At 43.2% G+C, this 27,908-nt stretch overlaps 2 protein-coding genes and 1 pseudogene across 4 annotated transcripts in view; 2 read left to right on the top strand and 1 right to left on the bottom strand.

Annotated features, from left to right (window-relative positions):
* RNF10 (ring finger protein 10) overlaps positions 1-3,222 on the bottom strand; it is a 41,953-nt gene extending 38,731 nt beyond the window's left edge. For both annotated transcript variants that reach the window (XM_047696938.1, XM_047696939.1), the window contains exon 1: positions 2,598-3,222. In XM_047696938.1, coding sequence (XP_047552894.1) covers positions 2,598-2,754 — 157 coding nt within the window. In that variant the 5' untranslated portion in view covers positions 2,755-3,222. The remainder of the gene's footprint in view (positions 1-2,597) is intronic.
* LOC125081815 (40S ribosomal protein S7-like) lies at positions 2,817-5,672 on the top strand (annotated as a pseudogene).
* A 2,128-nt stretch (positions 5,673-7,800) lies between these two features.
* Positions 7,801-25,436, top strand: COQ5 (coenzyme Q5, methyltransferase). Of its 2 annotated transcripts, XM_047698157.1 has the most exons (7): positions 7,801-8,021; positions 12,752-12,901; positions 15,648-15,869; positions 21,164-21,270; positions 23,563-23,651; positions 24,476-24,587; positions 24,666-25,436. In XM_047698157.1, the coding sequence occupies exons 1-7, from the start codon at positions 7,820-7,822 to the stop codon at positions 24,765-24,767; spliced, it is 984 nt and encodes a 327-aa protein (XP_047554113.1). In that variant the 5' UTR covers positions 7,801-7,819; the 3' UTR covers positions 24,768-25,436. The 2 variants fall into 2 exon arrangements, with proteins under 2 accessions (XP_047554113.1, XP_047554114.1); XM_047698158.1 differs by lacking the exon at positions 12,752-12,901.
* Positions 25,437-27,908: the final 2,472 nt, after the last annotated feature.

Raw genomic sequence — 27,908 nt, 5'->3', positions numbered from 1 at the left:
TCCAGCAGAATCGAGTACATGAAGTGTTGGGTCAGCTTCTGAAATACTATAGAAACCTCTTATGGAATTATGCTGAATTTGGGCCTACCGTTTTGTTAGAGCCACTCCCTAGAATCACTGTGTAAGAGGTCCTAAATGATGTCTGCCATGGTCTTAGCTATAATTTTCTTAATGGAGCTTATGCTATTCTTCAGTTCAACCTTAAAAGTTAGCTAATATCCAGCGTTTCCTAAGCCATTTTTAATATCTACTTATTCTGCCTTTGATTTGTTCCTAAACGCATGCAGTGGATTATGGCTGATCAACTCTGTATTTAGCTACAAACCTATCCTACCTATTTGCTAAGGGTACACAGCAGTAGCCAGGAAAGTAGGCACTGGCAATGGCAAACATGCACAAGTTTTCTAACATACTAAACAAAACCTAATGCTACCAGAGGGCATACTGTTTTTTATGAAACTTAGCAAAAAATCCTTTACGGGAGTTTTTACTTCCTTCCTCAGAAGCTTTAAATTAAGAAGGTGAACAAGTGTTTTAAGAGCATTCTATAGTATTTGTCATAAAAAAAATCACTTTAGTCAGAATGAACCCAACAATAAGTATTCTATTCAAGTTTATCTGAAACATTAACCCTGACAAGTATTTTCTGGTCAAACTATAACAGAAGTGTCTATCAACCTCTTAGGTAATCAGAGTTCTAATCAACATATACAAAGTCAGGGACAAAGTAAGTAAAATGCTTTAAAATACTTCAGTTTTCTTCTTTGGATTGTCACACACTTTCACTACTGCCTCACTAGAGAATAAACTCAAGGCATTTACTGCAAGCCCAGAAAAATTAGTTGACAATCCAGATAGCCAGAAAATCACCATCTTTATCTTTACATCTGGGAATAGAGTGCAAAAGCAGTTATTTATCAACCACACTGAAAAATACTCAGACCACACAAAACCAGCAGTTTTGGCCAAGAGGGCCGGCTACCCTCTATCTCTAGAGGGATCTGTGATAAAGCTACACGTGTGCAAAACCCCCAAATTAATCTACATAATACTGCCTGAAAGTCCACACTAATCCCTGCTTAGATATTTAAAGCATTCTCTTACGATAAGACAACTGGACTCCACTGGAATTCCACAGTTTCTAGAAGCACTCAGCGTACCAAGTAAACAAGTTTGCTATATCCAACAGATCAATTCTGAACTCAAGTCAGCCTTACAGGTGTTTTTTCTCTTTGCATTTAAGCCTTATAGTTTTTTAAATCTTAAAAAGTTTTAAACTGGACCTCCACATTTGGAGACTTCAAATCTTCACCTGTCTGCCACATATCTCCACTTCCACTGAAAACATCTTCCTACTCCTGCTGATATAATCACAGCACAAAATAGCAGAGATTTGTACACAGGCTTTGAAGTAAGATGGAGAACATTCGATTCCAGACTCTACGAACACGTAAACTCCTGGCCTCTTGGCTTTTTCCTTCTTTAGAAATGAACAATTCCGGGGTGCCTGGGTGACTCAGTGTGTTAAGCCTCTGCCTTCAGCTCAGGTCATGATCAAGCCCTCCCATCAGGCTCTCTGCTCAGCAGGGAGCCTGCTTTCCCCTCTCTGCCTGCCTCTCTACTTGTGATCTCTCTCTCTCAAATAAATGAAATAAAGTTAAGAAAAAAAAACGAACAATTCCACCATACTGGACAGGTTAATAACTGTAGTATAAATAACAGAGGTATAAACCTACCCCACTCCCCGGCACATGGTAAGCCCTCAATAAATGGTAGTTATCATCACCATGATGGTCATAATATTGAGAAGCCTAACTACAAATGACAAAATCTTCCCTGTAAAAGGCCTCTAACCTACACAGCAAAATAGGCATGATGTGTATTTGGTGGATAATAGGTGTCAGGTATTCTTCTAAGCTCTTAGTTCATTTGCTCCCTAAGTTAATTTATTTAATTCTAATCATCTCCACATTTACAGAAAAGGAAACTTGGAAGCTCAAGGTCTGGCAGATCTAAAAAGACTGAAACAGAACCCATGCTCTTAACCACTACTCCACAGGGAACAAAGCCATCTGAGGACGAATCCTGTTCAACAGAGAGACAGATCTGAAACCAGGTTATTAAATATGAAATTTGAGTTTGAAAAGTCCTTGGGCCCCACCCTCCACTGTTTAAACTTGAATGCCATCCAATGCTAATTCAACATTAAAGGGCAGAACAACTTGGTGGTTTAGGAGCTTGGACTGGTGAGTCAGACAACCAGGTCTTAAGGCCTGCCGTGAGGCACACACTGGCTGGGTGACCTTACCTTTTCTGAACCTCAGTTTCCTCATCCGCAAAATGGGGATAAGAATAGCACCTACTTCACCAATCTGTTTCGCGTATTAATACAAGGTTAATGCAAGGATTCACGTAAACGACGCTGTACAGTGCCCATTAAGTTTTAATTTTTAAATAATTGGAGCCACGGAAAAGGGGAGAAAGGTAGGGAACTATAATAGAAAAGTGGGCTGTCCCTGGGTGACCCAGCAGACACAAGAGCGAGGATCCTCCCCAGCCGCAGGGACAGTCGCTCCCCTCCCTCCCACCGCCCTTACCGCTCTTGGGTTTAGACTCGCCGGCCGGCCCCGCCGAGGCGGAGCGGGGCGGCTGTTGCCCTTTGCTGCTGCCCGAAGAGGCGGAGGAGCTGCTGGAGCCGCTGTTCTTGTCCATGTCGGAAGCGGTGGCGGCGGCGTTGGGGGAGCTCTGCGGCATCAACGGGGGCCTCGGCGGCGGCGGCGGTCGGAGCGGGGCGGGCGCGGCGGGGACCCAGGCTCATGGCGTTCGGGGCCGGCGGGGGTCGGCGGCGGCAGCGGTTCTCGGCCTTCATGGCGACATTTTTCCCTGTTTCCTTCCTCGGCTTCTCAAACTGTGAAGAGAAGCGGCGGGCGGGGCTGTCGAGCCCAGCGGCGGCGGTGGTGACAGAGAAGGAGGAGGAGGCCGGGGCTCGGTGGTCCGGGCCGGGCCTGGCGGGGCGGAGGCTGCGGGGGAAGGGGAGGCGAGGGAGGGTGCGCGAGCCCCGCCGGCCGGCCGGACACGCTCTCCCGCCGCGAGGCAGGGGAGAGGGTTGGCTGTCTTGGTGTCGGGGACGTGTGTCTCCGACACAGCGACCGACACTCGCCTCTAGGCCGAGGCTGACGTGCTCCGGGAATGGCGACGAGTCGCCAAACAGCATCTCGAAGAACCCGGATGGACTATATATATAGTGGCGATGTGGGAGTGACGCCCTCTGGGAAACGTAGTTTTCTATCTACATCCGGGCCCAGTTATTCTGGGCCCAGTTCCCCCCACCCCGCCGCCCCGCCTTTGAAAGGATGACGGGACTTGTAGTTCAGGTTTTATTACGAGTATGCTAATGTGCATAATAATATAATATGCACCAGTCATAATAATATAACATGCACCAGTACTAATAACGAATCCAAACATTGTAATGACTGTGGAAATTTTTTATTTGGTTAATTTATAGTTTTTTTTTTTTAAAAGATTTTATTTATTTATTTGACAGAGATCACAAGTAGAGAGGCAGGCAGATAGAGAGAGAGAGAGAGAGGGAAGCAGGCTCACCGCTGAGCAGAGAGCCCGATGCGGGACTCGATCCCAGGACCCTGAGATCATGACCTGAGCCGAAGGCAGTGGCTCAACCCACTGAGCCACCCAGGCGCCCTAATTTATAGTTCTTATTCTAGTATCAATATCAAGTTATTTATGGCTCTTATTTTATCTCCCAATAAGAATAAGGGTAAAAATAATGACAAAACCCTACATTTAATATAACTTTACAGGGCGCCTGGGTGGCTCAGTGGGTTAAGCCACTGCCTTCGGCTCAGGTCATGATTTCAGGGTCTTGGGATCGAGTCCCGCATCGGGCTCCCTGCTGAGCAGAGAGCCTGCTTCCCTCTCTCTCTCTCTGCCTGCCTCTCTGCCTACTTGTGATCTCTCTCTGTCAAATAAATAAATAAAATCTTTAAAAAAAAAAATATATATATATATATAACTTTACAGCACTTCGTCATACAGCACTTCATTTCATTGTTAATAAGTCATTTATTAATATAAGCCATCATCAGGGCACCTGGGTGGCTCAGTGGGTTTAGCAACTGACTCTTGGTTTCCCTGCACATCATGATTTCAGGGTTGTGAGATGGAGCCCCACCTCAGTCTCCAGGCTTGCAGAGCCTCCTTAAGATTCTCTGTCTCCTTGTCACTCTGCTCCTCCCCTCCCCAACTTGCACATGCTTTCTCTCTCTCTCTCTCAAGAAAAAATATATATGTCATTATTAATATTTCATTTCATCGTTAATAGGATTATCATTGCGTGCTTACCATTAGCAGGCATTGTCGTGTGGGTTATATGGATTACCACACTTAATCCTCACATTAACTCAAATTTAAAGACAAGGAAACTGGTTCCAAAAGCTTAGATCAGTGACCCACCATCACATAGTGAATAAGTGGTGTTCTCAACCACCTATGAGATAAGCAGTTCTCCATTTTACAAATATGAACACTGAAACTTAGAAAATCTCACCACAGCCATCTGTACTTTAGAAAATTATTAATGATTCCTTTCAACCATAGCAGTTTGAGATTTGTAGGATCACATACACACACTGTTAAAGAGAGGAACAAGTAATTTTTCAGACTAACCACAGCTCGCTAGAAACCTATTATATGCCAGGCACTGCGCTGAGCACAAGGAAACCCAAAAATATATTCAGATTGAGGCCTTTAATAAACTCATTTTTTCCTAAGTGAATTTAGCAAATAAGAAACTACAGTGGTTAGGCCAGTGCTCACCAAAGAGAGAGGCCATGTTCCGTTTGAGCCAAAATATCACGAAGCCCAACGGCTACAGAAGAGTCTAGCATCTCCTAAGTTCTCCTTCAGCTGCAAATGAACTCAAAACTCAAGGCCCAGCTAAGGTAGTTGAATATAACAATAGACAAGGAAACTTAAGTTGGTGATCAGAAAGCTACTATAATTTTTGTTCCCATTCCTCAATTGAAATCTTTCCAGAAAATCCAAGTCCAGATAGTTCATAAACTGTAGAAAAAGTTCAGTGGAAAGTGTGATGTCTTTATCGCCCAGAGTTGACTGAGTCAACTCAAAAAAGCTGTGAAAAAAAATAAGCAAGTGTTCAACTTTGACAGTTGTGCATGATACAATCCTGGAGGGCTGGGGCGCCTGGGTGGCTCAGTGTGTTGGGGCCTCTGCCTTCAGCTTGGGTCATGATCCCGGGGTCCTGGGATCCAGTGCCACATCCCCACATTGGGCTCCCTACTCAGTGGGGAGCCTGCTTCCCCCTCTCTCTCTGCCTGCCTCTCTGCCTACTTGTGATCTCTGTCTGTCAAATAAATTTAAAAATCTTTTTTGATAAATAAATAAATAAACAAACAAACAATCCTGGAGGGCTTAGTCTTCCCAAGTAAAATTATGGGCAAGAGAATCCATGTAAAACTGGATGGCAGCCAACTCACAAAAGTTCATTTGGATAAAACATAGCGGAACAATGTGGAACACAAGGGTAAAACTTTTCCTGCTGTCTGTAACAAGTTCACTAGCAAGGATGTTAATTTTGAATTCCCAGAGTTTCACTTGTAAACAAAACTGACTAAATAACATATTATTCACCCAAAAGAAAGGAAAGAGGGAGGGAGGGAGAGAGTAGGGAAGAAAAACTACAAGAGAAGATAGTAACAAGAGCTATAATAAAATTAACACAAAATGCTGACGATAGCAAAAGCTCCAAGGAGAGGTATACAAACAGTTGGGGGTGGGAGGGTAGTGGAGGGCTTCCCAGAGAGGCGTCACTTGAACTGAGCATAGAAGAAGGATGAGTGGAAAATCCTAGAATTCCCCTAATTGAGTCCTTTTCACCTCCTTATCCATCATCGCATGCAATACAAAACATTAATAAGTAATGTATGTATAAGTCAGTTTCTTGAAATTAACAGTTTTAACTGGAATAAGGAAAATTAGATACTAATTTCACATTTTTAAATTTCCTTAAAATGGCCTTCATCATTCCTTGCCCTGCTTCACCTCTTGCAGGCTTTTCCTCCACAAGTCATATTGAAATGAGAACAAATACGTAATGTTGGTTTGGAACCTAACTTTGATGTCTAGAAGGAACAGCCCCAAAGCCTGAGGTCCATTCTTATGTATCACTAGATATGGAAGACATACTAAGTTTCCTTGATGAATTTTTATTTCCCTTAACAATGATGTGAGAACTCTAATTACGTGAATGAATCATTCCTTCTTTCTATCACTTTTAAAAATAAAAGAGAGGGAAAGAAGAAAAACCCATGTAGCTCTTCCAAAAGAAAGCAGTAGGTGTCCATCTGTCAGACTACACATTAAACCAGGAAGAGATTTTTCATTTTTAAAATAGTTTCTTAGGGTCCTTGGCGCTTTCTCCTTGTGAAATATTTACAGGCAACATGTATTTAAAAAGAGAATCAAAGCAGAAACATATAGAAATCCAAGCAAAACTTACCACCTCCATCCTCTTTTGCGCAAGATGGTCTACATTACCCTTTCCATAAAAAAAAAAAAAAAAAACACGAAAATCTGGGGTTGAAGTAAATATACATGCTATGCCAGTTGGCACTCGAAGTGTAGCTTTGTGACAGCAGAAGAGGGAGGGTGAGTGGTGATTGGGTCTGACTCACTAAATAGACACTAGAGCTTTCCTTTCCATTTATAAACTTTTTAGGTACATAAAATATAAAGACCAAAGAACAGCCTTTTGTACATTTATTTTTCAGAGTCATCTAGCACATGTTTCTCAAGAATGGTCTGCAAATTCCTTGCATCAGAATCACCACATAAGTCTGTGGATCTCCTGGGTGGCTCAGTGGGTTGAGCATTCCACTCCTGGTTTTGGCTCAGGTCAGGATCTCAGGGTCCTGAGATCCACCCCTGGATGAATGACTCTGCCCTGGGGGGTGGAGCCTGCTTTGGATTCTTTCTCTCCCTCTCCCTGTGCCTATCCCCCAAGATATAAACCTTGAAGGGGAAAAAAATAAGGAAGAAAAGAAAGAAAGAATGAATGAATGAATCACCACAGAAGTTTGTTCAATGAAGATTCCCAATGCCCATCCCTAATGTATGGATTCAAAATCTCTTGATATTTGGCCCAGGAATCTGCTTTTATTTCTTTTCTTTTAGAGAGAAGAGAGGGAGAGAAAATCCCAAGCAGACTCTACGTCCAGCATGGAGCCCTATGGGGGCTTGATCCTCCGACCCTAATATCATGACTTGAGCGAAATCAAAAGTCAAAGGTTTAATCTACTGAGCCAACCTGGCAGCCACCTGAATCTGCATTTTAAAGCTGAAACCAGTGAACTGAAACTGTTTAAAACTGAAACCAGTTTAAGAGAATCGACCTTGTTATCTCTGCCTTGTAATCACACCATATACTTCAGTTTCCTACTTCTGCGCGAGAAAGCAAGAGTTACAGGATATCTTGCGAGTTAGCTTTCATACGGCTGGTTGAAAATATTCAGGGATATGGCCGCTGGGAAGTGATTGTGGCCTTATCCTAAGGACCCTTCATTCTGGTGAATTCTATATTCAAAGCGGGAAGAGGGAGAAGAAGGGATTTCCAGTACTCAAAAACTAAGCAGCCTCTAGATCCCAGAGGTCACACACATAGCTCCCTAAGAAAGGGTTTCAGGACGCGTTCGGCTAATAATGTCTCCTACCGGCCGCCGTTGGCCCTCTAGTGATGCAACCCTACGTACTGTCCGGGCGCTGTCACTCTACTGCCAAGATGGCGACCCACAGGAGCTACGCTCTATGGAGCTACTGTGGTCGTAGGTGGTCGTGGGTGATGCGGTGCTGCCGGTTCGCCGGGTTTCGTAGCTCCTGGCCTAGGGGCCCGCTGGGTGTGCGGCACTTGTCCCAAGAGAAGCAGGCAACGGAAACACATTTCGGATTTGAGACTGTGTCGGAGGAGGAGAAGGGGGACAAAGGTGAAAGGGGCGAGAGGGCGGATGGAGGGATCTGTCTGCGATCTAGTTTCTTCTGCTCAGCTAGGAGTTGATTTAACGTCCTGTTGACTCGGATGACGTAGGCTGTGCAGTCCTGACCTCCAGAGAAACCCCCCGCCACCCCGCCCAGCCTGACCCCGCAGAGCTTAGATGCCACTTCTGGTTAAACACAGTAATTATCACTAAATTCCAAAAATTGGGTGTTTATGATGTGCCAGGCACCATGCAGATATCATTCCCAATTCTCATTTCAGCCTCCAAACAATAGTATTGTTATCTCCAAGCTACACATGAGGGAATTGAGACTTCGAGATTAAACGAGAAGTTGCCCAATTTAATATTGTAAGTGGCGCAACCAGTATTCCAAAACTGTGACTGCAGAGCTCATGTTCTTCACCTCTTGCCAAGGGGTAGGACCATTTTTTAATAGAAAGTAAGGAGGAAACTACCTTTGCCTCCAAATTGTATAAGTAGGAATAATAGTAATCTTTCTTAGAGTTATAATGAGGATTACATTACTTAATATATTAAAATATTTTAAACAATGCCTGGCACTTCGTAATTGCCCAGTAAAGGTTAGATATTGTTGAGCAGTTGGTTTGTGTCCAGCATTGTGCTATAGGCATGGGAAAGGAAAAGACTGTTTTAAAATTCCAATTGTACCATTCATAATGGCATAGGTTTTAAGCCCATTTAACAAGTGGATATGGTGAGGCGCTGAGAGTTTCCTTCACTTGGCCTGTGGTCCCCCAGGAAATAAAGAGAAAGAATTCACAATGGAATATCCCATCCTCTTAAAGACTACTCACATTGTCTCACGTCTTACCTCAGCCTTACTAAATACATAGCTCTACTGGAACTCTTCGAATATTGATTTTAAAATAACATCTAGGGGCACCTGCGTGGCTCAGTTGGTTGAGCGACTGCCTTCGGCTCAGGTCATGATCCCGGACTTCCAGGATTGAGTCTCGCGTCGGGCCCCCAGCTCCTTGGGGAATCTGCTTCTCCCTCTGACCTTCTCCTCTCTCATGCTCTCTCTCACTCATTCTCTCTCAAATAAATGAATAAAATCTTTTAAAAAAATAAAATAAAATAACATCTATTTCACTGGGCTGTGAATCCCCGGAATGCTAGGATGGTGGCTCATTGATTTCTAGATCTTCAGTGCCTGATGCACATTAAAAGCTTGATAACTGCTTGTGAAATAAGAAAATCCAAGTAAAACGATAGTAAACTTTTATTAAGGACTTGAAACCTTTTTTTTTAGATTATATTTATTTATTTGATAGAGATCACAAATAGGCAGAGAGGCAGGCAGAGAGAGAGGGGGAAGCAGGCTCCCCGCTGAGCAGAGAGCCCAATGTGGGGCTCGATCCCAGGACCCTGGGATCATGACCTGAGCCAAAGGCGGAGGCTTTAACCCACTGAGCCACCCAGGCACCCCAAGGACTTGAAACTTTTTGGAATACTTTTCATTAATTCTTTTAAATACAACCTTATAAGGTAGAGACTAGTAGCCTGATATCATAGATGAAGAAACTGTTGAAACAGAGATGTTAAGTCATTTGCTGAAGATTCTACTAGTAAGTGGTAGAGCCAGGGATTTGAATCCAGGTGGGTTGCTTCCAAAATGATAATAATGCTTAACCTCTGTGTTGTACTTTACAGAATATAATGACATTTCACACACATAAGCAAGGAAGAGGTTACCCACCATGAGCTAAATATGTATCTCCCAGATGGGACCCAATATTGAAGTACAGGCAGTCTTTCCTCTGCTCAGTACTGCTGGACTGTAAAAATGGCCATGTGCACTAAAATCATGCACAATGATATTAATAATCGATGGGAAAAATTACAACTGTTCTATGACCTCTAAAAATTATTGAACATAGTGGGTGGCTGGGTGGCTCAGTCAGTGGAGCATGTGACTCTTGATCTCAGGGTCATGAGTTTAAGCCCTGCTTTGGGCATAGAGTTTACTTAAAAAAAATTTAAAGATTATTGAACATCAAAACTCTCTTACTGTTAGTTATAAATGCATAGAGAAATGAAATAAGTAATAAAGTTAATATTTATTTAATAAACTATAAAATTAAGATTTAATTTAACTTAATGTAATTAGAATTTTTAAATTTTAAGTTTTTTTTCTTAAAGATTTTATTTATTTATTTGACAGAGACAGAGAGAGAAGGAATATAAGCAGGGGGAGAGGGAGAGGGAGAAGCAGGCTTCCCGCTGAGCAGGGAGCCTAATGTGGGGCTTGATCCCAGGACCCTGGGATTATGACCTGAGCCAAAGGCAGATGCTTAACGACTGAGCCACCCAGAAGGTGCCCCTTAAGTTTGTTTTTTTAATTAAATTAAAATTCTAATAAAAAACTAGAAACATTAAGTTGTTTTATTCCTTCCTAAAAAAATGTACCAAAAGTAGTTTGAACAGTGTTTGCTACCTTCTGGTCATATAATTTACAATGGGGAGCAAGCATCTTCTCTGTGTCTTGGCAAATTACCATACTCCTTTCTAAATTTCAATCCACTTGTAACATTTTATACCTTCACTGTCATGAAATATCTCTAAGAATTCCTCTAGCATGAGATTTTTTTGCTGGCATCATTTCCTCTGGGACATATTCAACCTTTTCATCACAACCACATCCTCATTTTTTTTTTTAAGATTTTATTTATTTATTTGACAGACAGAGATCTCAAGTAGGCAGAGATGCAGGAAGAGAGAGGAAGGGAAGCAGCTCACTGCTGAGCAGAGAGCCCGATGCAGGGCTCGATCCCAGGACCCTGGGATCATGACCCGAGCCAAAGGCAGAGGCTTTAACCCACTGAGCCACCCAGGCGCCCCCACATCCTCATTTATGTCCGTAAGTTCATGTTCACATAGTTCTTCCAGCTGCATATCTAGAGTCTCTCCAGCATCACATTGCCACAGTCAGCTGTTTCCTCTAAAACCCCATGGACGTTTTACTTCCAGAATTACCACTTTTCATTGCTTTGCAGTGCTTTCATTTTTGTTGGCCAGTTCCCTCTTTCAGTTATCTAGTTTTGTAAAATACCACATGTGTTTATAACTGAGAAATAAGGAGGTAACACAACTACATGCTTTGCTGTCTATGTGTAACTGAATGACTGATGTGTAGTGACCTACCAAGTGCTAACCAAAAGAAGTGATATGATTGGTTACTGACTATGATGCATGTCGATTATTTACAGAGTGATTTATGGGCTGAAGAACTACCAGGGAAGTTTGCACTTTATGCACTTACTTCACAGTTAATACACCATTGCACATGAATGATGTTGTTGGGGGGCTGGTGTTACCTAACTAAACCACAGTCACTGAAATTCATGTATATCGGAACCATGCAAAGCAAAGATTCCTTATACTCAGTGGGTTGAGCTATAGTGTCCGTGAATACCCCCAAAACAAAAGAAAACAAAACAAAAAAGCAAGCTTGGAGATCCCGGGGTTGAGACAGGCATTCAAGATTGAGTTCAGGAGGAGCTCTGTAGTGCTGAATCAGCAGAGGATAATGATGTTTTAGATCTATGCAGCAGATTCCATCTGAGAAACTCAAGGCATCTCCCCTTCATTACCTAATTCAGCCTTATGGCAGAGTGATCGGGAGCTGGTACTGAGCTTTTCATCTTATGGTCAGAGAAGCAGGTGTAAAGAAGTTAAATGTAGCCTGTGCTTTAAAATGCCTTATATAGTAAATTATTTCTCCCGCTAGGCCAGATTCCACATTCTCCCTTGATCCTCTGAGATTTATGAGGGCCCTCTGCAGTGTGGCTTGACCCTCACTCACATCTTGCCATTCGTCTGCCCACCAAATTGTACCTGAGGTTTTTCTCTGTGATCCAGGGAGGGATGAACTGAGGCCTTCCCATCCATTAGTCATGTATTTCTTTTTTTTTTTTTTTATAAAGATTTTATTTATTTATTTGACAGAGAGAGAGATCACAAGTAGACGGAGAGGAAGGCAGAGAGAGAGAGAGAGAGGGAAGCAGGCTTCTTGCTGTGCAGAGAGCCCGATGTGGGACTCGATCCCAGGACCCTGAGATCATGACCTGAGCCGAAGGCAGCGGCTTAACCCACTGAGCCACCCAGGCGCCCCTAGTCATGTATTTCTAATGATTTTGTTGTTTTCTATTATAATAACCACAAAATAAAATAAAAATTCCATACCTCCCCCATCCTCTAAGGAATGGAAACCTAACTTAGTGCCAAGCAGGTGCATGGCATTATTATGGGGTAGTGGTCCTAGATAAAGGTAACTAAGACAGCAGAAAAGAGGTTGGTTTCTTAGATGAAGTAACTTAAGCCTTTTAAAAAAGAGGTTAAGGGGCGCCTGGGTGGCTCAGTGGGTTAAGCCGCTGCCTTCGGCTCAGGTCATGATCCCAGGTCCTGGGTTCAAGCCCCACATCGGGCTTTCCGCTCGGCGGAGAGCCTGCTTCCTCCTCTCTCTCTGCTTGCCTCTCTGCCTACTTGTGATTTCTCTCTGTCAAATAAATAAATAAATAAATCTTTTAAAAAAATAAAAAAGAGGTTAAGGGGTAGATTTGGGCACCAAGCAGTCTAGCTTAACTTCACCTGACAAAGACCGGCAACTTCAGGGGAGAAAAGCATCCCCCTTCATTTAGGACTTCCTAAGTTAATCTTGTTAATAGCACAATTGTGTTGTATTTCTCCTGTGTCAGTCTATCATGTGTTTGAAAGTGTGGCCAAGAAGTATGACGTGATGAATGATATGATGAGTCTTGGTATCCATCGTATTTGGAAGGATATGCTGGTCTGGAAGATGCACCCATTTCCTGGGACCCAGCTGCTCGATGTTGCTGGAGGCACAGGTAATGTCCAGTCGAGTATCCTTGAATATCACTGAGCACCTTTTGTAGAAATCAAGTGTCTCTTGTTGGAATGAGCTAGTTTATCTACCATTAGGCTGAAGATGGAAATTGAAAGTCAGTACACTACTAAGAAAGGTTTACTCTTTCTAACCAAATGTCACTCAAAAAGCATAACATATCGCTTTATGCCCGTCATTTTTCTAAAACGCACAGGGTTACAAAGTAAAAAGTTCACTCTTTTACTCCAGGGACATCTCACCGTGTGAATGAATTTATTTTTCTTTCTTTTTTTTTTTTTGTAAGATTTTATTTATTTATTTGACAGAGATCACACATAGGCAGAGAAGCAGGCAGAGAGAGAAGAGGAAGCAGGCATCCTGCTGAGCAGAGAGCCTGATGCGGGGCTCGATCCCAGGACTCTGAGATCATGACCTGAGCCGAAGGCAGAGGCTTTAACCCACTGAGCCACCCAGGCGCCCCATGAATTTATTTTTCTGTTTAACCTTTAATCCACTTTCCCCCTTTCTTTGGGCAGGGGGAGAATATGCCCATTCTCATATTCCATAAGCTTTCTAGGCAAACTTCTCTGCCTAATCCACAATCATATCAGAAATCCAAAGCTCGGTTGTTTATGCACGGTCCTTTGTTACTTGGTGCACACTAGATATCTGGGGAGAAAAACATCATGGATTTCACTCATGCATCTTGGTGATGTTATTACATGGCTAATGTACATGTTAAATTACATTAGAATAATGGGTCATGTAATGTAATAATGTGATAATCTATACCAATAGGATAATATAGAATAAGAAATGACAGTAGAACCATCTGCATGTGTGAAACATGTTTATGTGTGACTTTGTTGGTGTGGTCCTCTCCCTGGTGGAAACTGAGAAGGTGATAAGACACCTTGCTCAATGAAGGACCATTTAACAGAATCTGTTAAAATCTAAAATCTTTATAGTCTAGGATCCCACAATTCCAATTCTCCATATCTAGTCTTTAAAAAAAGAAAAAGAAAAAGAAAAACCTTGCACCATGATATAGCTTCAGAAAGGGTTTGGTCAGACCTGCCTACATCTGTGCCTTCACCTACATGATTACTGCACGCTGCCAACTGTCCGTTTGGAAAATCTACTTGGAAGGTAATCCCATATATTTAAAAAGACATTTTAAAAATATGTAGCTACAGATATGCTCACTGCATCATTTTTAGTAGTAGTGAAAACTGGGAAATAACCTATTTCTGCCTCAGTAAAGAAATTGTTTTAAATTAAGATACACCCATTCTATGAACTATCATGTAGCTATTTAAAAGAATGTGGAAAACCTATAAATACTGATGGAAAGTTTTCAAAGACATTCAGTGGGAAGAGAAAGAAAAGTTGTACAACTATGTGTCTAATAAGATCCTTGTATATGTTTTTACATCATTTCATATAAAATATTTAAACGTATAGGAAAGGGACTGGAGAATACCTAATTGGTTGGAGAGACTAGAAGAACTTAAGGGTATATTTCTTACAACTAGTGTAAGAAAAAGACAACATTATAAGAAAGGCAGTGTGCTCTTAGAAAGCACTGTCTTGGCCCAAATAGTATTTACCTGATTACAGTAACATACACACTTTTCAGCTTTTAGACTCCAACCAACAAAGCACAGAAGTAATTATAGCCTCAGAACAAACAGTAAGTTATCAGTCGGTCTTGACGGTATAAAAGTGCTCACAGTAGAAGGTTGAAAGGAGTCAAGAGGTACCATTTGTAATTGACGAAATAGAAATAAGAGTCTGTTACTCTAGTTTACAAAGGAATCTATGAGGGACTATGAAATGTGATCTAAACATATTAGGAAGATAGAGCCAAGCAGACAGGAGGGGCGAGATATCATAAATTTGGTAAATAAAGAAAGAGCTGGAACCAACAGAAGACACAGCTGAGAGGGTTGAGAAAGACAGTCCCTGGGGAGCTGAACTAGGCATGGGAAGTGGTGGGGGAGGGGATCCTTGCTGGTAACTGTACCCTCATGTTGCTTTCGTAACAATTATTAGACAAAGACTAGAAGGGCTGAGCACTAGCACTTAACACTGCTTAGGTCTGGAGAGGGTATGGAGAGAGAAGCCAACGTTTCTGTTTTAGTCTAAATATTTGGGTGTGTCTTTTATAGCAAGAATGTGTCCATGCATTACTTATGCAATTTTTTAAAGGATTTTTAAGAATATTTTAAGTTAACAGGGCACCTGCCTGGCTCAATCAGTGGAACATGGGACTCTTGATCTTGAGGTCATGAGTTTGAGTCCCACGTTGGGTAGAGAGACTACTTAAAAATAAAATCTTGGGAGCCTGGGTGGCTCAGTGGGTTAAGCCGCAGCCTTCGGCTCAGGTCATGATCTCAGGGTCCTGGGATCGAGTCCCGCATCGGGCTCTCTGCTCAGCAGGGAGCCTGCTTCCCTCTCTCTCTCTCTTTCTCTCTCTCTCTGCCTGCCTCTCCGTCTACTTGTGATCTCTCTCTGTCAAATAAATAAATTAAAAATAAATAAATAAAATAAAATTAAAAAAAAAAGAGAAGTTTAAAAAAATTGCTGTTTTTTTTTTCCTTTTAATTTACCAGAGAAATGAAGAGAAACTTCAATTTTTGTACACTGTCAAATCCTGTACCTTTGTTGCTCTGTTTGGGTTTTGGAAATGTTGGGGTTCTGCTTGTGTTTGTGTTTGCATCTCTCCTCCTGTTGGCTTCCCACAGGTGACATTGCATTCCGGTTCCTTAATTATGTCCAGGCACAGCACAAGGGAAAGCTGAAGAGGCAGTTACGGGCCCAGCAAAATTTATCCTGGGAAGAAATTGCTAGAAAGTACCAAAATGAAGAGGACCCCTTGGGTGGTTCCCGGGTAGTGGTCTGTGACATCAACAAGGAGATGCTAAAGATTGGAAAACAGAAAGCCTGTGCGCAAGGACACAAAGCTGGTAAGTCCTGTGAGAAGTAGACACAGTGGAAATGTTTGTGTGTTTATGAAATAAGATGGGATATATAAATGTTGAAGTGCTTTATTTTCAAAAAAACATATAGCTAGGCCGGAGTCAAAGATAATTTGTGTGCCTGAATCCAGTTTGCAGGCTGTTATGTACATTTTTTTTAAGATTTTATTTATTTATTTGACAGAGATCACAAGCAGGCAGAGGGGCAGGCAGAGAGAGAGTGAGGGCCCGGGAAGCAGGCTCCTTGCTGAGCAGAGAGCTCGATGTGGGGATTTGATCCCAGGACCCCAAGACCATGACCTGAGCCAAAGGCGGAGGTTTAACCCACTGAGCCACCCAGACACCCTGTTAGGTACATGATTTCGCCAACCTGGGGTGGTAGCTTGATTACCAGCCCCATGTGACAGGGCCGATAACCAAAGCCCCAAGTGCTGCTTGAGTAAAGTGTCTTTGTCCAGGTAACACAACTCTTAAGTGGCAGATCCCAAATTGGAGTTGAGTCTCGGGATCTTAGCTCTTGGACCCTGAGACGGAAGTTTTGCCTTCAGTTCCCAGCAACTCCCTGCTGACCCCAACGTCCTGTTTTGGAGCCATCCCATTCCCCATCAGTGCCCAGAGGATTTCCACCGATGTGGAAGCTGAGAAGGGGCTTGCCCTTAAAGCAGGAACTTGACCTTCAGACACGAGAGAGTGCAGGCAGCTGGCAGCCTTCAGCTCTAACAACCTTTAGGTCCTGCCTCAGCTTCCAAGTTAGGCGCTTTCCAGAGCTCCGTGTTGGGTTGGCTAAGGCTTTATCAGATCTGCATTGAGGCCTAAGTCTTTCCCCACTCAGTCTTGCTTCTTCTTCCTTTTATCCTTTTATCCAACCCCAGGTGTTCTCCCTTACCACTCCCCCCCCCCCGCCCCCGCCCCGCAAAAAAAAAACCTTTTTCACTCCTCCCTCACCTGGGCATCTGTTTCTCGAGGGCCCAACTGATAGAATGAAAGAAACACCCGGAAACAGTACTTGTCTCAGCAGCAGACAGGAGCAACTGCGGGTCTCTGGGAACCCGCTGCAGCCTGAAAATGAACAATTTGTGCCCTAGCTTAAAGATGTAGATTTCAGGGACGCCTGGGTGGCTCAGTTGGTTGGACGACTGCCAAGGACGACTGCTCAGGTCATGATCCTGGAGTCCTGGGATCAAGTCCCGCATCGGGCTCCCGGCTCCACGGGGAGTCTGCTTCTCTCTCTGACCTTCTCCTTGCTCGTGCTCTCTCTCACTGTCTCTCAAGTAAAAAAAAAAAAAAAAAAAGATGTAGATTTCACATTTTGCTGTTTGTTTTCACCCTTTTTAAAAATATATATATATATTATTTATTTATTTGACTGACAGAGATCACAAGTAGGCAGAGAGGCTGAGCAGAGAGCCTGATGCGGGGCTCGATCCCAGGACCCTGGGATCACAACCTGAGCTGAAGGCAGATGCTTTAACCCACTGAGCCACGCAGGCGCCCCTGTTTTCACCCTTTAAAATATTATCCCCCCAACTTTCTCAAGTAGAAGTCAGAATGTGGCAGCTGGGCCAGCTTTCCAGAGCCGCTGCACTGCCCTCTTCCCAGCTGGCCAAGCACTGCAGGCAGCTACCATGAGGCAGTGGTCTGGGACAAAGAAAATAGAGTCCCTCGGGTCAACATCAGCGTTCCTGTGCTCCCCCTTCCCCCACCAGAAGTGACTATGGTTATTTTAGTTCAATTCTTCCTCCTCTGCCCCCCACCCCCAGAACGAACTGCCTAGACGGACCACCACCCACTTGGCCTCCAAGATGAAGGGCTCTTTTGTTAACCATCAGTGCTGATCGGAAAGCAGACAGCCCCTAGTGTTTTTAGACAAAGGCACTATGTTTCCTTACTCCTGCTGAAAAATGCGTTTCCCTTCCCTCTGGTGCTCAGCCATAAAGAATGGAGAACAAAGATAGAAGTGATAGCCAGTGTTCCATTTCTGGAATCATCCCTTCCATAGCATAGCTTGCCCTTCTCCTCACTGCCAAGACAAAACCACTGGCGAATGAATTATTAAGTGCTGCATAGGCCAGTTTTCCTTATCTTCCTCCTTGCTTTATCAGTGTCCAACAATGATGTCTTTGTAAAAAATATACCATGAAAAGAGTTGAAACTAAGGAGAATCCTAGAAATTAATTTGGGAGAGTAAGTTAATGAGAAAGACATATTTATGTGTAGCACTCTTGTGTGTTTTTTTTTTAATTTATTTATTTATTTATTTATTTATTTATTTATTTGACAGATAGAAATCACAAGTAGGCAGAGAGGCAGGCAGAGAGAGGAGGAAGCAGACTCCCCGTGGAGCGGAGAGCCCGATGTGGGGCTCGATCCCAGGACCCCGAGATCATGACCTGAGCTGAAGGCAGAGGCTTTAACCCGCTGAGCCACCCAGGCGCCCCTTGTGTGTTTGATTTACATCTTCTATGGAGCACTTCCTCCCCACGTGGAAGTTCTGAGGGCAGGAGCTTTAAAAAAAATTATCTGAGGGACGCCTGGGCTCAGTTGGTCAAGCGTCTACCTTCACCTCAGGTCATGATCCTGGGGGTCCTGGATCACTTCCAGCCTTGGCCCTGCCTCTGGCTTCCTGCTCAGTGGGGAGCCTGCTTCTCCCTCTCCCTCTGCCACCACCCCCTTGTGCTCTCATGCATGCGCACTCTCTCTCTCAAATAAGAAAATAAATATTTTTTTAAATTATTTGATAGGTTATAAAAGTGATAGATTTGAGAGAAATTTTGGATTTTGCAAAGGTATTAAGAGGAAAGTAAATGTTACCTATAATTCCAACATCAAGTAATGCTCCTAGTATTTTAATGTATTTCCTTCCTAGCGTTTCCTAATCATTTCCTTTTTATAAAATTGAAGACTTCCTGTATATACAATTTAGTATCCTGCCCTAACTCAGTATTGTATCAAGAGATCTTTCCATGTCATTAAAAATTCCTTAAAATCCTTCATGATTTTCTCTCGTACGGATGTGAATGACAAAGATTCACATCACCAGTTTACATAAGCAGCAACCCCAATTGATCCTTCACTTTTTTCTAAAGCTCTTGCTTAAAAAGCACAGCATTGTGACATCCTAATTTGTAAATTTTTGCATGCATTTGTTCATTTTTCCCTTTAACATAACCTCAGACAAGTGTTTAAACTCTTCAGATCTCAATTCCCTTATCTATAAAATGGGAGAATAAAAACCACATTAGGAGGTAATATACCACAGCTATTGAAAACACAGGCTCGGGGTGCCTGGGTGGCTCAGTGGGTTAAGCCTCTGCCATTGGCTCAGGTCAGGATCTCAGAAGGAGCACCGCATCAGGCTGTCTGCTCAGCAGGGAGCTTGCTTCCCCTCCTCTCTCTCTGCCTGCCTCTCTGCCTACTTGTGATCTCTGTCTGTCAAATAAATAAATAGATAAATAGATAATAAAAAATAAATAGATAAGAAGGAAACACAGGCTCTGGGATAAAACAACCTGAGTTCCAATCCATCTGGATGACCTTGGACAAGCTGCCTGATACTCAGCTTGGCTCTCCTAAAACATGATGATGATATTAAGAGCTATCCCATGGCAGTAGTATGAGAAGAGAATGTGATAAGATAATGTATATGAAGAGATAATACAGACCCTGCCATCCAGGGCTCAGAGCAGTTGCCCTGAGGATGATATCAGGGTCATCCTCCTAAAAATCAAAGAGCTCGTTCAAAGGATATGGTTATTTTTTTTTTAAAGATTCATTTATTTATTTGAGAGAGAGAGTGTGTGTGTGTTTTGAGCTGCAGGAGGGGCAAAGGGAAAGGGAGAGAGGCGGAACACGGAGTCCCATGCTGGGCTGGATCTCTAGACCTTCATGATCTCCAGATCACGACCTAAGCCGAAACTAAGAGTCCAACGCTTAACCAACTGGTGAGCCACCCAGACACCTCAGTGTATGGCTATTTTTAAAGGTTTTGTTAAATACCGCCACTTTGCTTTTCCAGGGAGGTTTTCATTTACTTTCATCTATAGAGCCTTCCTTCTATATTGCATTTTATGTCTAATTTGCTGCAAGTTGACTATCTTAAAGCTGAATCAGGATCCTTTAGTGGACGTACCTACCCTGTTATGGGGTTCCCTTGGGTGTTTTCTGAATTTGGGACCAGACAAAAATTGTCCAGACATTTTGATTCTTCGGTAGAACCAGTATAACTAGGCTAAATTCCATACTTAGAATACTTCCAGTCAAGGTGCCTGGGTGGCTCAGTCGGTTAAGCGTCTGCCTTCAGCTCAGGTCATGATCTCAGGTTCCTGGAATCGAGTCCCACGTTGGGCTCCCTGCTCAGCAGGGAGCCTGCTTCTCCCTCTGCCTCTCCCCCTGCTTGTGCTCTGTCTCTCTCTCAAATGAATAAATTAAATTTAAAAAAGGGGGGGGCACCTGGGTGACTCAGTGGGCTAAGCCTCTGCCTTCGGCTCAGGTCATGGTTTCAGGGTCCTGGGATTGAGCCCCGCATCGGGCTCTCCGCTCAGCAGGGAGCCTGCTTCCCCCTCTCTCTGCCTGCCTCTCTGCCTACTTATGATCTCTGTCTGTCAAATAAATAAAATCTTAAAAAAAAAATACTTCCAATCGCCCTCTGAAGTTAGTACTGTTATTAACTCCATCTTACAGATGAGAAAACCAAGGCAAAGTAGTTTATTCAAGATGATACAGCTAATAAATGGTGATGCTAGAATTAAAGCCCTGGCAGTCTAAACCCCAGACCTGGGATCCTAACCATGGTACTTTACACAGAACAGTTAGTTGGGTAAAAATTGCTTCAGGGTGGGCATAACTAAATATTCATCAGGTTCTACCCTGAGACCCCTGGGGAAAGAGCTTGCTGCTAAACTTGAAGAAATTCAGATTCTCAGGCCAAGACAGCACCTCGAAGACAGCGGCCAGGAACCCAGTGATGAATGCAGGTGTGTGATGGTTTCCAATACCACACATATGGTATTTGCCCAGCACCAGACTGCTCTCCAGTTCTCCCACACCAAGTAGGTGTCCAGCAATTCAGTTCAATTCTGACACTGACTCCCAGAATCAGTCACAGGTTGCACAGACTGCCCCCACTTGAGAAGTCAGCCATGAGTGGGGTGTGCAGGCTGCCCACACTTCTGCCTGGCTGACTACAAATCGGGGGATTCCCACAATGCCCTCCTCAGGTTTGACAGTTCGCTGGGTGCAATCAAGCAGCCCAGGCTGAGCCCAGAAATGATTTTCTCTTTCAGGACTTGCTTGGGTATTGGGAGATGCTGAAGAACTTCCCTTTGATGATGACAAGTTTGATGTTTACACTATCGCCTTTGGGATCCGGAATGTCACACACATTGATCAGGTATATATGGCCGCATCGTTAGCTTGTGTGACTCTCGTGCTATTCGATCTCCTAGAGCAGCCCCACAGAAAATGAGGAAAGAGGGAGAGACTCTTCTCTCCACCCAGCTTTTGAGTGGAATGACTGTTTCAGGCTTGGGGGCTTCATTCCTTGAAGTTGCCAATTTTCCTCATCACAAAAATGAAGGGGGGAAAAAAACAAACCACAGAGCAGATCCCCATAGAAGCGTTTATTGCTTGGGTTGGTATTCACATCTTTGAGCTGTCAGTCATGCTCTGGCTTCCCATCTGTTTCCGCTCACTTGTGAAGTTGTCTGACCCAGTGAGTTTGCAGATCAGAGGCATTTCCGAGGCCAACACAGAAGGCACTCGAACACTTATTTTGGCAGAAGATATCTAGAGTCATGGGTTCCTCTACAGGGAGAAGGGAACATTTGGCTCTTAATCTGATGCAGCTGTTCTTTTTTTTTTTAAAAGATTTTATCTTTGGGGCGCCTGGGTGGCTCAGTGGGTTAAGCCGCTGCCTTCGGCTCAGGTCATGATCTCAGGGTCCTGGGATCGAGCCCCGCATCGGGCTCTCTGCTCGGCAGGGAGCCTGCTTCCTCCTCTCTCTCTACCTGCCTCTCTGCCTGCTTGTGCTCTCTCTCTGTCAAATAAATAAATAAAATCTTAAAAAAAAAAAAAAAAAGATTTTATCTTTAAGTAATCTCTGCACTCAACGTGGGATTCCAACTCACAACCCTGAGATCAAATGTATCTACCGACTGATCCAGCCAGACACTCCCTGATGCAGCTCTCCACTTCTCCTTCAGTATTCTATCCCAGAGCATTTGAAGACCATGTGCAAGGCACCACGTTTTATTTTTGTAATCATGGGCTCCAGTTACCTGATTCCTCTGCTTTCAGTGGGACATCTTTATGGTGCACTTGAGCTTGGTTTTTGTGACCTGCCCCTTGTATGCAGCTAGTTTATTTCTTCTAATTAAAAAAATGTTTGAATAGGTTCAAAGTACAAAAGAGCATGTCAGGGACGCCTGGGTGGCTCAGTGGGTTAAAGCCTCTGCCTTCATCTCAGGCCTTGACCCAGGACTTGACTCAGGTCCCAGGATCGAGCCCCACATCTGGCTCTCTGCTCAGCGGGGAGCCTGCTTCCCCCCTCTCTCCCTCCTCTCTGCCTACTTGTGATCTCTGTCTGTCAAATAAATAAAATCTTTAAAAAAAAAAAAAAAAAGGGCATGTCAGTGAAAGTATGGCTGCCACCCATGTGTACCAACCATGCAGTGCCTCCTCTCCCTCCTCCAATCACCAGTTTCTTAGGTACCTTTGCAAAGATGTTTTGTGAATAATAAACATTTTTCTTTTTCTTCTTCTTTTGTATAAATATTAGCATGTGATACATTTTGCCCATTGCTTTTTTTTTCCCCTTAAAAATATATCTTGGGGGATTTTTCCATGTCAGTACATGAAGAGCCCTGGCTTTTCCTTTTTCTAAATAGCTGCATAGATTCCATTTATATAGACATTCCAAAATTTAGTCTCTCAATAGTTAAGATGCTTCTAATCTTGTGCTGTTCAAACAGTGCTGCAGGTAATAACGTGTGTGCATGTCATCTCTATAATAGATGCATTTCTTTTTCCTTTTTTTTTTTTTTTTTTGGATGGGGGGAAGGGGCAGAGGGTGAATCTTAAGCAGGTTCCACGCCCAGCACGGAGACGGATCTTATGACCTGAGCTGAGCCAAAATCAAAAGTCAGATGCTTAATGGACTGAGCCACCCCTGTGCCCCTACAACAGATGCATTTCCGTGAGAGAGGTTCCTTGAAGTAAAATTCCTAGATCAAAGAGGATATCCATTGTGATTTAAATAAGTAATTGTAGGGGCACCTGGCTGACTCTACCAGTAAAGGATGCAACTCTTGATCTCCGGATTTGAAGTTCAAATCCCATGTTGGGTAAAGAGTTTACTTAAAAAAATAAAGAAAAAAAAAAGAAAATCCTGAAATAAGATTTTAATAAATAATTGACAGTTGTGAAATTGGCCATCATGTGGTTGTACCAATCTGAGTACTCCAAGTAACATTCTCTTCACGGGCAGCAGAATGCCTATAAAATTTAGGATATTGTCGGGTTATCTCTGCTGCTATAGCTGACCCACTGAGAATGCACAAGGGATCTATGTGCATGCTATGGGAAATGCTAACTTTTATAATGCCCATCAAAGTTAAAGCTGTTTTGGCCTCATGGAATTGAGTTCTGCTGAGGAGTGTGTTCTCTTGTTCCTTGTCTTGCTCAGGCACTCCAGGAAGCCCATCGAGTCCTGAAACCAGGAGGACGGTTTCTCTGTCTGGAGTTTAGTCAAGTGAACAATCCCCTCGTATCCAGGTTGGTACTGTTAACAGGGTTTTATTCTCATTGTCTAGCCAAGGGTTTTCCATCCCCAAACTGGACAGAAAAAGCCAGTAAGTGATAAGCATGAAGCTCATAGTTCAGAGTCTCTAAGGCACACAATAGCCCGATCTAAGGCACAGTGCCACCTCAGAAGTCAGCCAGTTCTGAATACCTAAGCCAAAAGAGTTTCAAACCAGCAACCAGAAGGTCAAGTTGGCCCATGGATGTATTTTGTATTTTAAGAAATTGACTTAGGGGCGCCTGGGTGGCTCAGTGGGTTGAGCCTCTGCTTTCAGCTTGGGTTGTGGTCTCGGGGTCCTGGGATCGAGCCCCGAATCGGGCTCTCTGCACGGCGGGGAGCCTGCTTCCCTCTCTCTGCCTGCCTCTCTGCCTGCTTGTGATCTCTCTCTCTCTCTCTCTCTCTCTCTGTTGAATAAAAAAAAAAACAAAACAAAACAGAAATAAACCTTTAAAAAAAGATTGACTTAGATGTTCATATTTGAAAATCAGGAAGTTTCACATAAAAATGTGAGTTTCCAGCTTCACTTGAGGAATCATATGGGGCAACGCTGAGCACTTATTCCCATATGGCAGTAGTCGGAGCTGAGTAATACCTGCCCCTTCTCCACTTTTATGCTGTTTTCTACCTGCACCTGTCACCAGCACCTCCTCACTAGTCCCTACTGGTCTTGCACTTGGCCCACATTACTTTCAGATACTTGACCCCTATAGGCATTTGAATTTAACTTCAGGCTTAAACCTTCTTGCTTCTTATCAGGGGGCATGTTCTAATCTTACTCTTTTGCCTTTGTGTTTAGGCTTTATGATCTATATAGCTTCCAGGTCATTCCTGTCCTGGGAGAGGTCATTGCAGGAGATTGGAAGTCCTACCAATATCTTGTAGAAAGTATCCGACAGTTCCCATCTCAGGTATAAAACTTTGATATTTTACAACAAAGGCCCTAGAGTTTAAATCCAGGTGATCCTTGCTGTATCTTTGCGTTTTAGGAGGAGTTCAAAGAGATGATACAAGATGCAGGTTTTGAAAAAGTGACTTATGAAAGTCTCACATCAGGCATCGTGGCTATTCATTCTGGCTTCAAACTGTAACTCCTTTACCATTCTGGAGTGTGAACAGTCACATCCTGTCAAAAGCCTGGAACTGGAGGATAATCGGGCTAGTGAGACTGGCAGCAGAACATCTCCTCTTAAGGACGTGTGCCTTGGACTCATGTTCTGACGTGACCAGTCCCAAAGTGGAAGAAACAGATTCGACTGCACCTTTCACTAGAAGCTGCTTCAGGGCTTCTCCCAGAGGTATTTGCTCTGTATTTTTTGCTCAGCCCCTAATTTTTATTGACTGTGTGGTGCATGGTTAAGGTAAAACCAGCACTTCTCCTGTTTGAAGTCTGTTTGTAGCTTCTCTGCTGGTGCTGCCTTCCACAGGGATGATGACTCATTTGAACCCAATGATGATTTGAACCAAAACGTGTCCTAGCTGTACCAGAGTCAGCCTCTCAGCCTAGGACTAAGTCTGGGGCCAAAAACAAAGGCCCAAGTCTGAGTGCTAACAATCACAATTAGAATTACGAACTGAACCACTGAATGAGTTTACAATTTGTGTGGTATTTGTTATTTCTTCTTGGGACAGGGGGAGTGTGAGGGAAATACATTTTTGTCATCACTCAGTCCTCTTCTACCGAAAACTACTCAGCACCTGTCACAAAGAAAACAAACCTTTGGTGAAAGAATAAATAAATGTTATTTATTTTTTGTGTTTTTGTGTTTTATATGGAGAACTCCTTTATCAGAATACATTTGGAGGGTTTTGTAGCCCCCCCCCGAAAAAAAAGTTTGAAAATGATCTAGCCTAACCCCCCTTCTTTTTTTCCTCGGTACTAAGGGGTAGAGCTGGACAGAGCTTGTCTCCTTAATACAGTCCAACGTTTGATAATAAATTGAGACCTAAATGGGCACCTGGGCGGCTCAGTCGTTAAGCCTCTGCCTTCTGCTCAGGTCATGATCCCAGTGTCCTAGGATGGAGCCCTGCACTGGGCTCCCTGCTTAGCGGGAAGCCTGCTTCTCCCTCTCCCACTCCCCCTGCTTGTGTTCCCTCTCTCGCCGTCTCTGTCAAATAAATAAAATATTTAAAATAAAAAAAACAGGGGTGCCTGGGCAGCTCAGTCGGTTAAATGGCTCGCTTCAGTTCAGGTCGTGATCCAGGGTCCTGGGATCAAGCCCTACAACCAGCTCCTTGCTTGGCAGAGAGCCTGCTTCTCCCTCTCCCTCTGCCTGCTGCTCTGCCTACTGTGCTCTCTCTCTCAAATAAGTAAATAAAACCTTTAAATAAATAAATAAATAAAATGAGGCCCAAAATGTTCTGAATGTGGATTAAGCCCATGGTTTTTAAGGACTTTGCGAAGACATTGCAGAAAGCAACTTGTGACTTGGCTGGCCACTTGGTAATTGTGGGTAACTTAGTTCAAGTCTATTTCAAAAGCCTTTAGACATGCTGCCTCTAGGGCCAGCACAGTAGGGGTCATTTATGTACCTTCACTCACAAGATCTTGCTTGCTCTGTCATTGAAAAGCTTTCAGACACAGCTATCTATATACAACCATCTCAAAGAACAGAAAAGAGCATTTGACAAAGTGCTAAACCTTAAACTTATTTCAGCCAGCTGGAGCCTGTTGGTCTTTGAAATTAAAATTAACAAGGAGCAGACGCTGAGGGAATTTCATAAACCATCAACCCAATACTATCTCCCTGGCAAAGTGGTTTTTTCATATCTGAATTTTAAAAAATTAAATAGTTAAAAGCTGCCACTTCCAGGCAGTAGAGACAGGCCTGATCAAATGAAAACCCCCAATGCCCAGCCATTGTGGACTTTTAAGTCAACTCTAGGGTCTACTGCCAGAAGACTATCTGGAAGTAGGGCTAATGGAACAAGAATGATACAGCTTTGGGGGCTTCAAATAGAACTATAGCTAAGTCACTAAAAAGGGAAAGGAGCTAGAAAAAAGATGAATTATGGGAACATCTTCAGTATGTTCATATAAATAGAAACCTTAATCACCTCAGTTATACTCCCATTCCACAGAACCTCATCCTCCTTTCCTACAAAAAGCAGGGGGAAAATTTTTCTCCCATTTTAACTGCCACCAATAAACATTTTTTTTTTGCCTCTCTATTCTGAAACGCTCCCACTCCTAACCTAGCTCAACTTCACTACGATTCCCAAAACCCCAAGTTCTAGTAGTAATAATCTCCCCAAAATGTTACAACCTAATGCTGACCTTAGGATGGAGTCATTTCAACTATTATCCTCCCCTTATGTAGCAGTAGCTTGGCTGCTCAGAAATCCTAATTGCATCTCAGAGATCCAAAGTTTAAAACAAAAAGCTTTACCTCCTGTGAACACTCAAAACATAGGACTAGAAAGCCAGGACCTTCCTTGCATCTTCCAAAGAGGTGCAGGTTGCTTCAGCCTCTGGCGTATTTCCTTTATGCCTACAAAAGCCAAGTCTGCTATATTTGCTTTTCGTCAGAGGAAAGCCTTTAAGTCTTCTTAAAATTGATAGCAGGAAACCTTTAATGAAGGTTACTTGTCCACAGCTTTAATTGGGTATTTTAATGAAAGCTTCAATTCACATTTAATAGTTAATGGGGTTTCTAAGCACAGCTAGTTAAAGCAAAGCACAGCAGGCTTACACGTTTAAATTCCTGCAAAGACTTTATTGCAATCACATGGAGGGCTGCTGCTCAAAAACTTTCATTTTCCCTCTTAAGACCACTTTTAATCTTTGAGTGTCCTTTTGGGACAGGGCAGGAAAAGGGGGCGGGGGCGGATGGCCTAGAGCCCAGCAATTTCTCATTAGTGCAACCTTGATATTGGCTTGTTTTACAGCCAAAGAGAACTTTGATAAAAAATTCTCACATTCATCAACACCACCTGAGGCCCAAAGTCCAGAACAGCATCTTTTAACAAAATGAGCACTTAAGTATTTATAATACTGAGATTTAACCGAAAGTTTCTCTGCCATGCACTTCTCAACATGCACTTCTGAGCAGTGGTCTTCCATGCATGACAGCTGCAGGATAGGACAGATCAAAGACTCAAGAGCACTATGAATAGGCTAGTCTATTACATCCCACAGAAACTCACTTCAAGGCCTGACCCCCAATAACCTATTCAAGATCAAGTAATAGGCCATTTTCGACCCTAGATTTGAACAAATCGTAACTAACACA

Source organism: Lutra lutra, chromosome 12 (assembly GCF_902655055.1).
Source record: "Lutra lutra chromosome 12, mLutLut1.2, whole genome shotgun sequence".
Taxonomy (NCBI): domain Eukaryota; kingdom Metazoa; phylum Chordata; class Mammalia; order Carnivora; family Mustelidae; genus Lutra; species Lutra lutra.
The sequence above is the reverse complement of the archived record's forward strand: the minus strand, read 5'-3'. Positions and strand labels throughout refer to the sequence as shown.

Excerpts from the sequence above, each read along its gene's own strand:
- COQ5 (XM_047698157.1), top strand. The coding sequence starts at position 7,820 with ATGGCGACCCACAGGAGCTACGCTCTATGGAGCTACTGTGGTCGTAGG. Across the intron at positions 15,870-21,163 it reads TGCGCAAGGACACAAAGCTG|GACTTGCTTGGGTATTGGGA; the intron begins GTAAGTCCTGTG and ends TTTCTCTTTCAG. Across the intron at positions 23,652-24,475 it reads AACAATCCCCTCGTATCCAG|GCTTTATGATCTATATAGCT; the intron begins GTTGGTACTGTT and ends CTTTGTGTTTAG.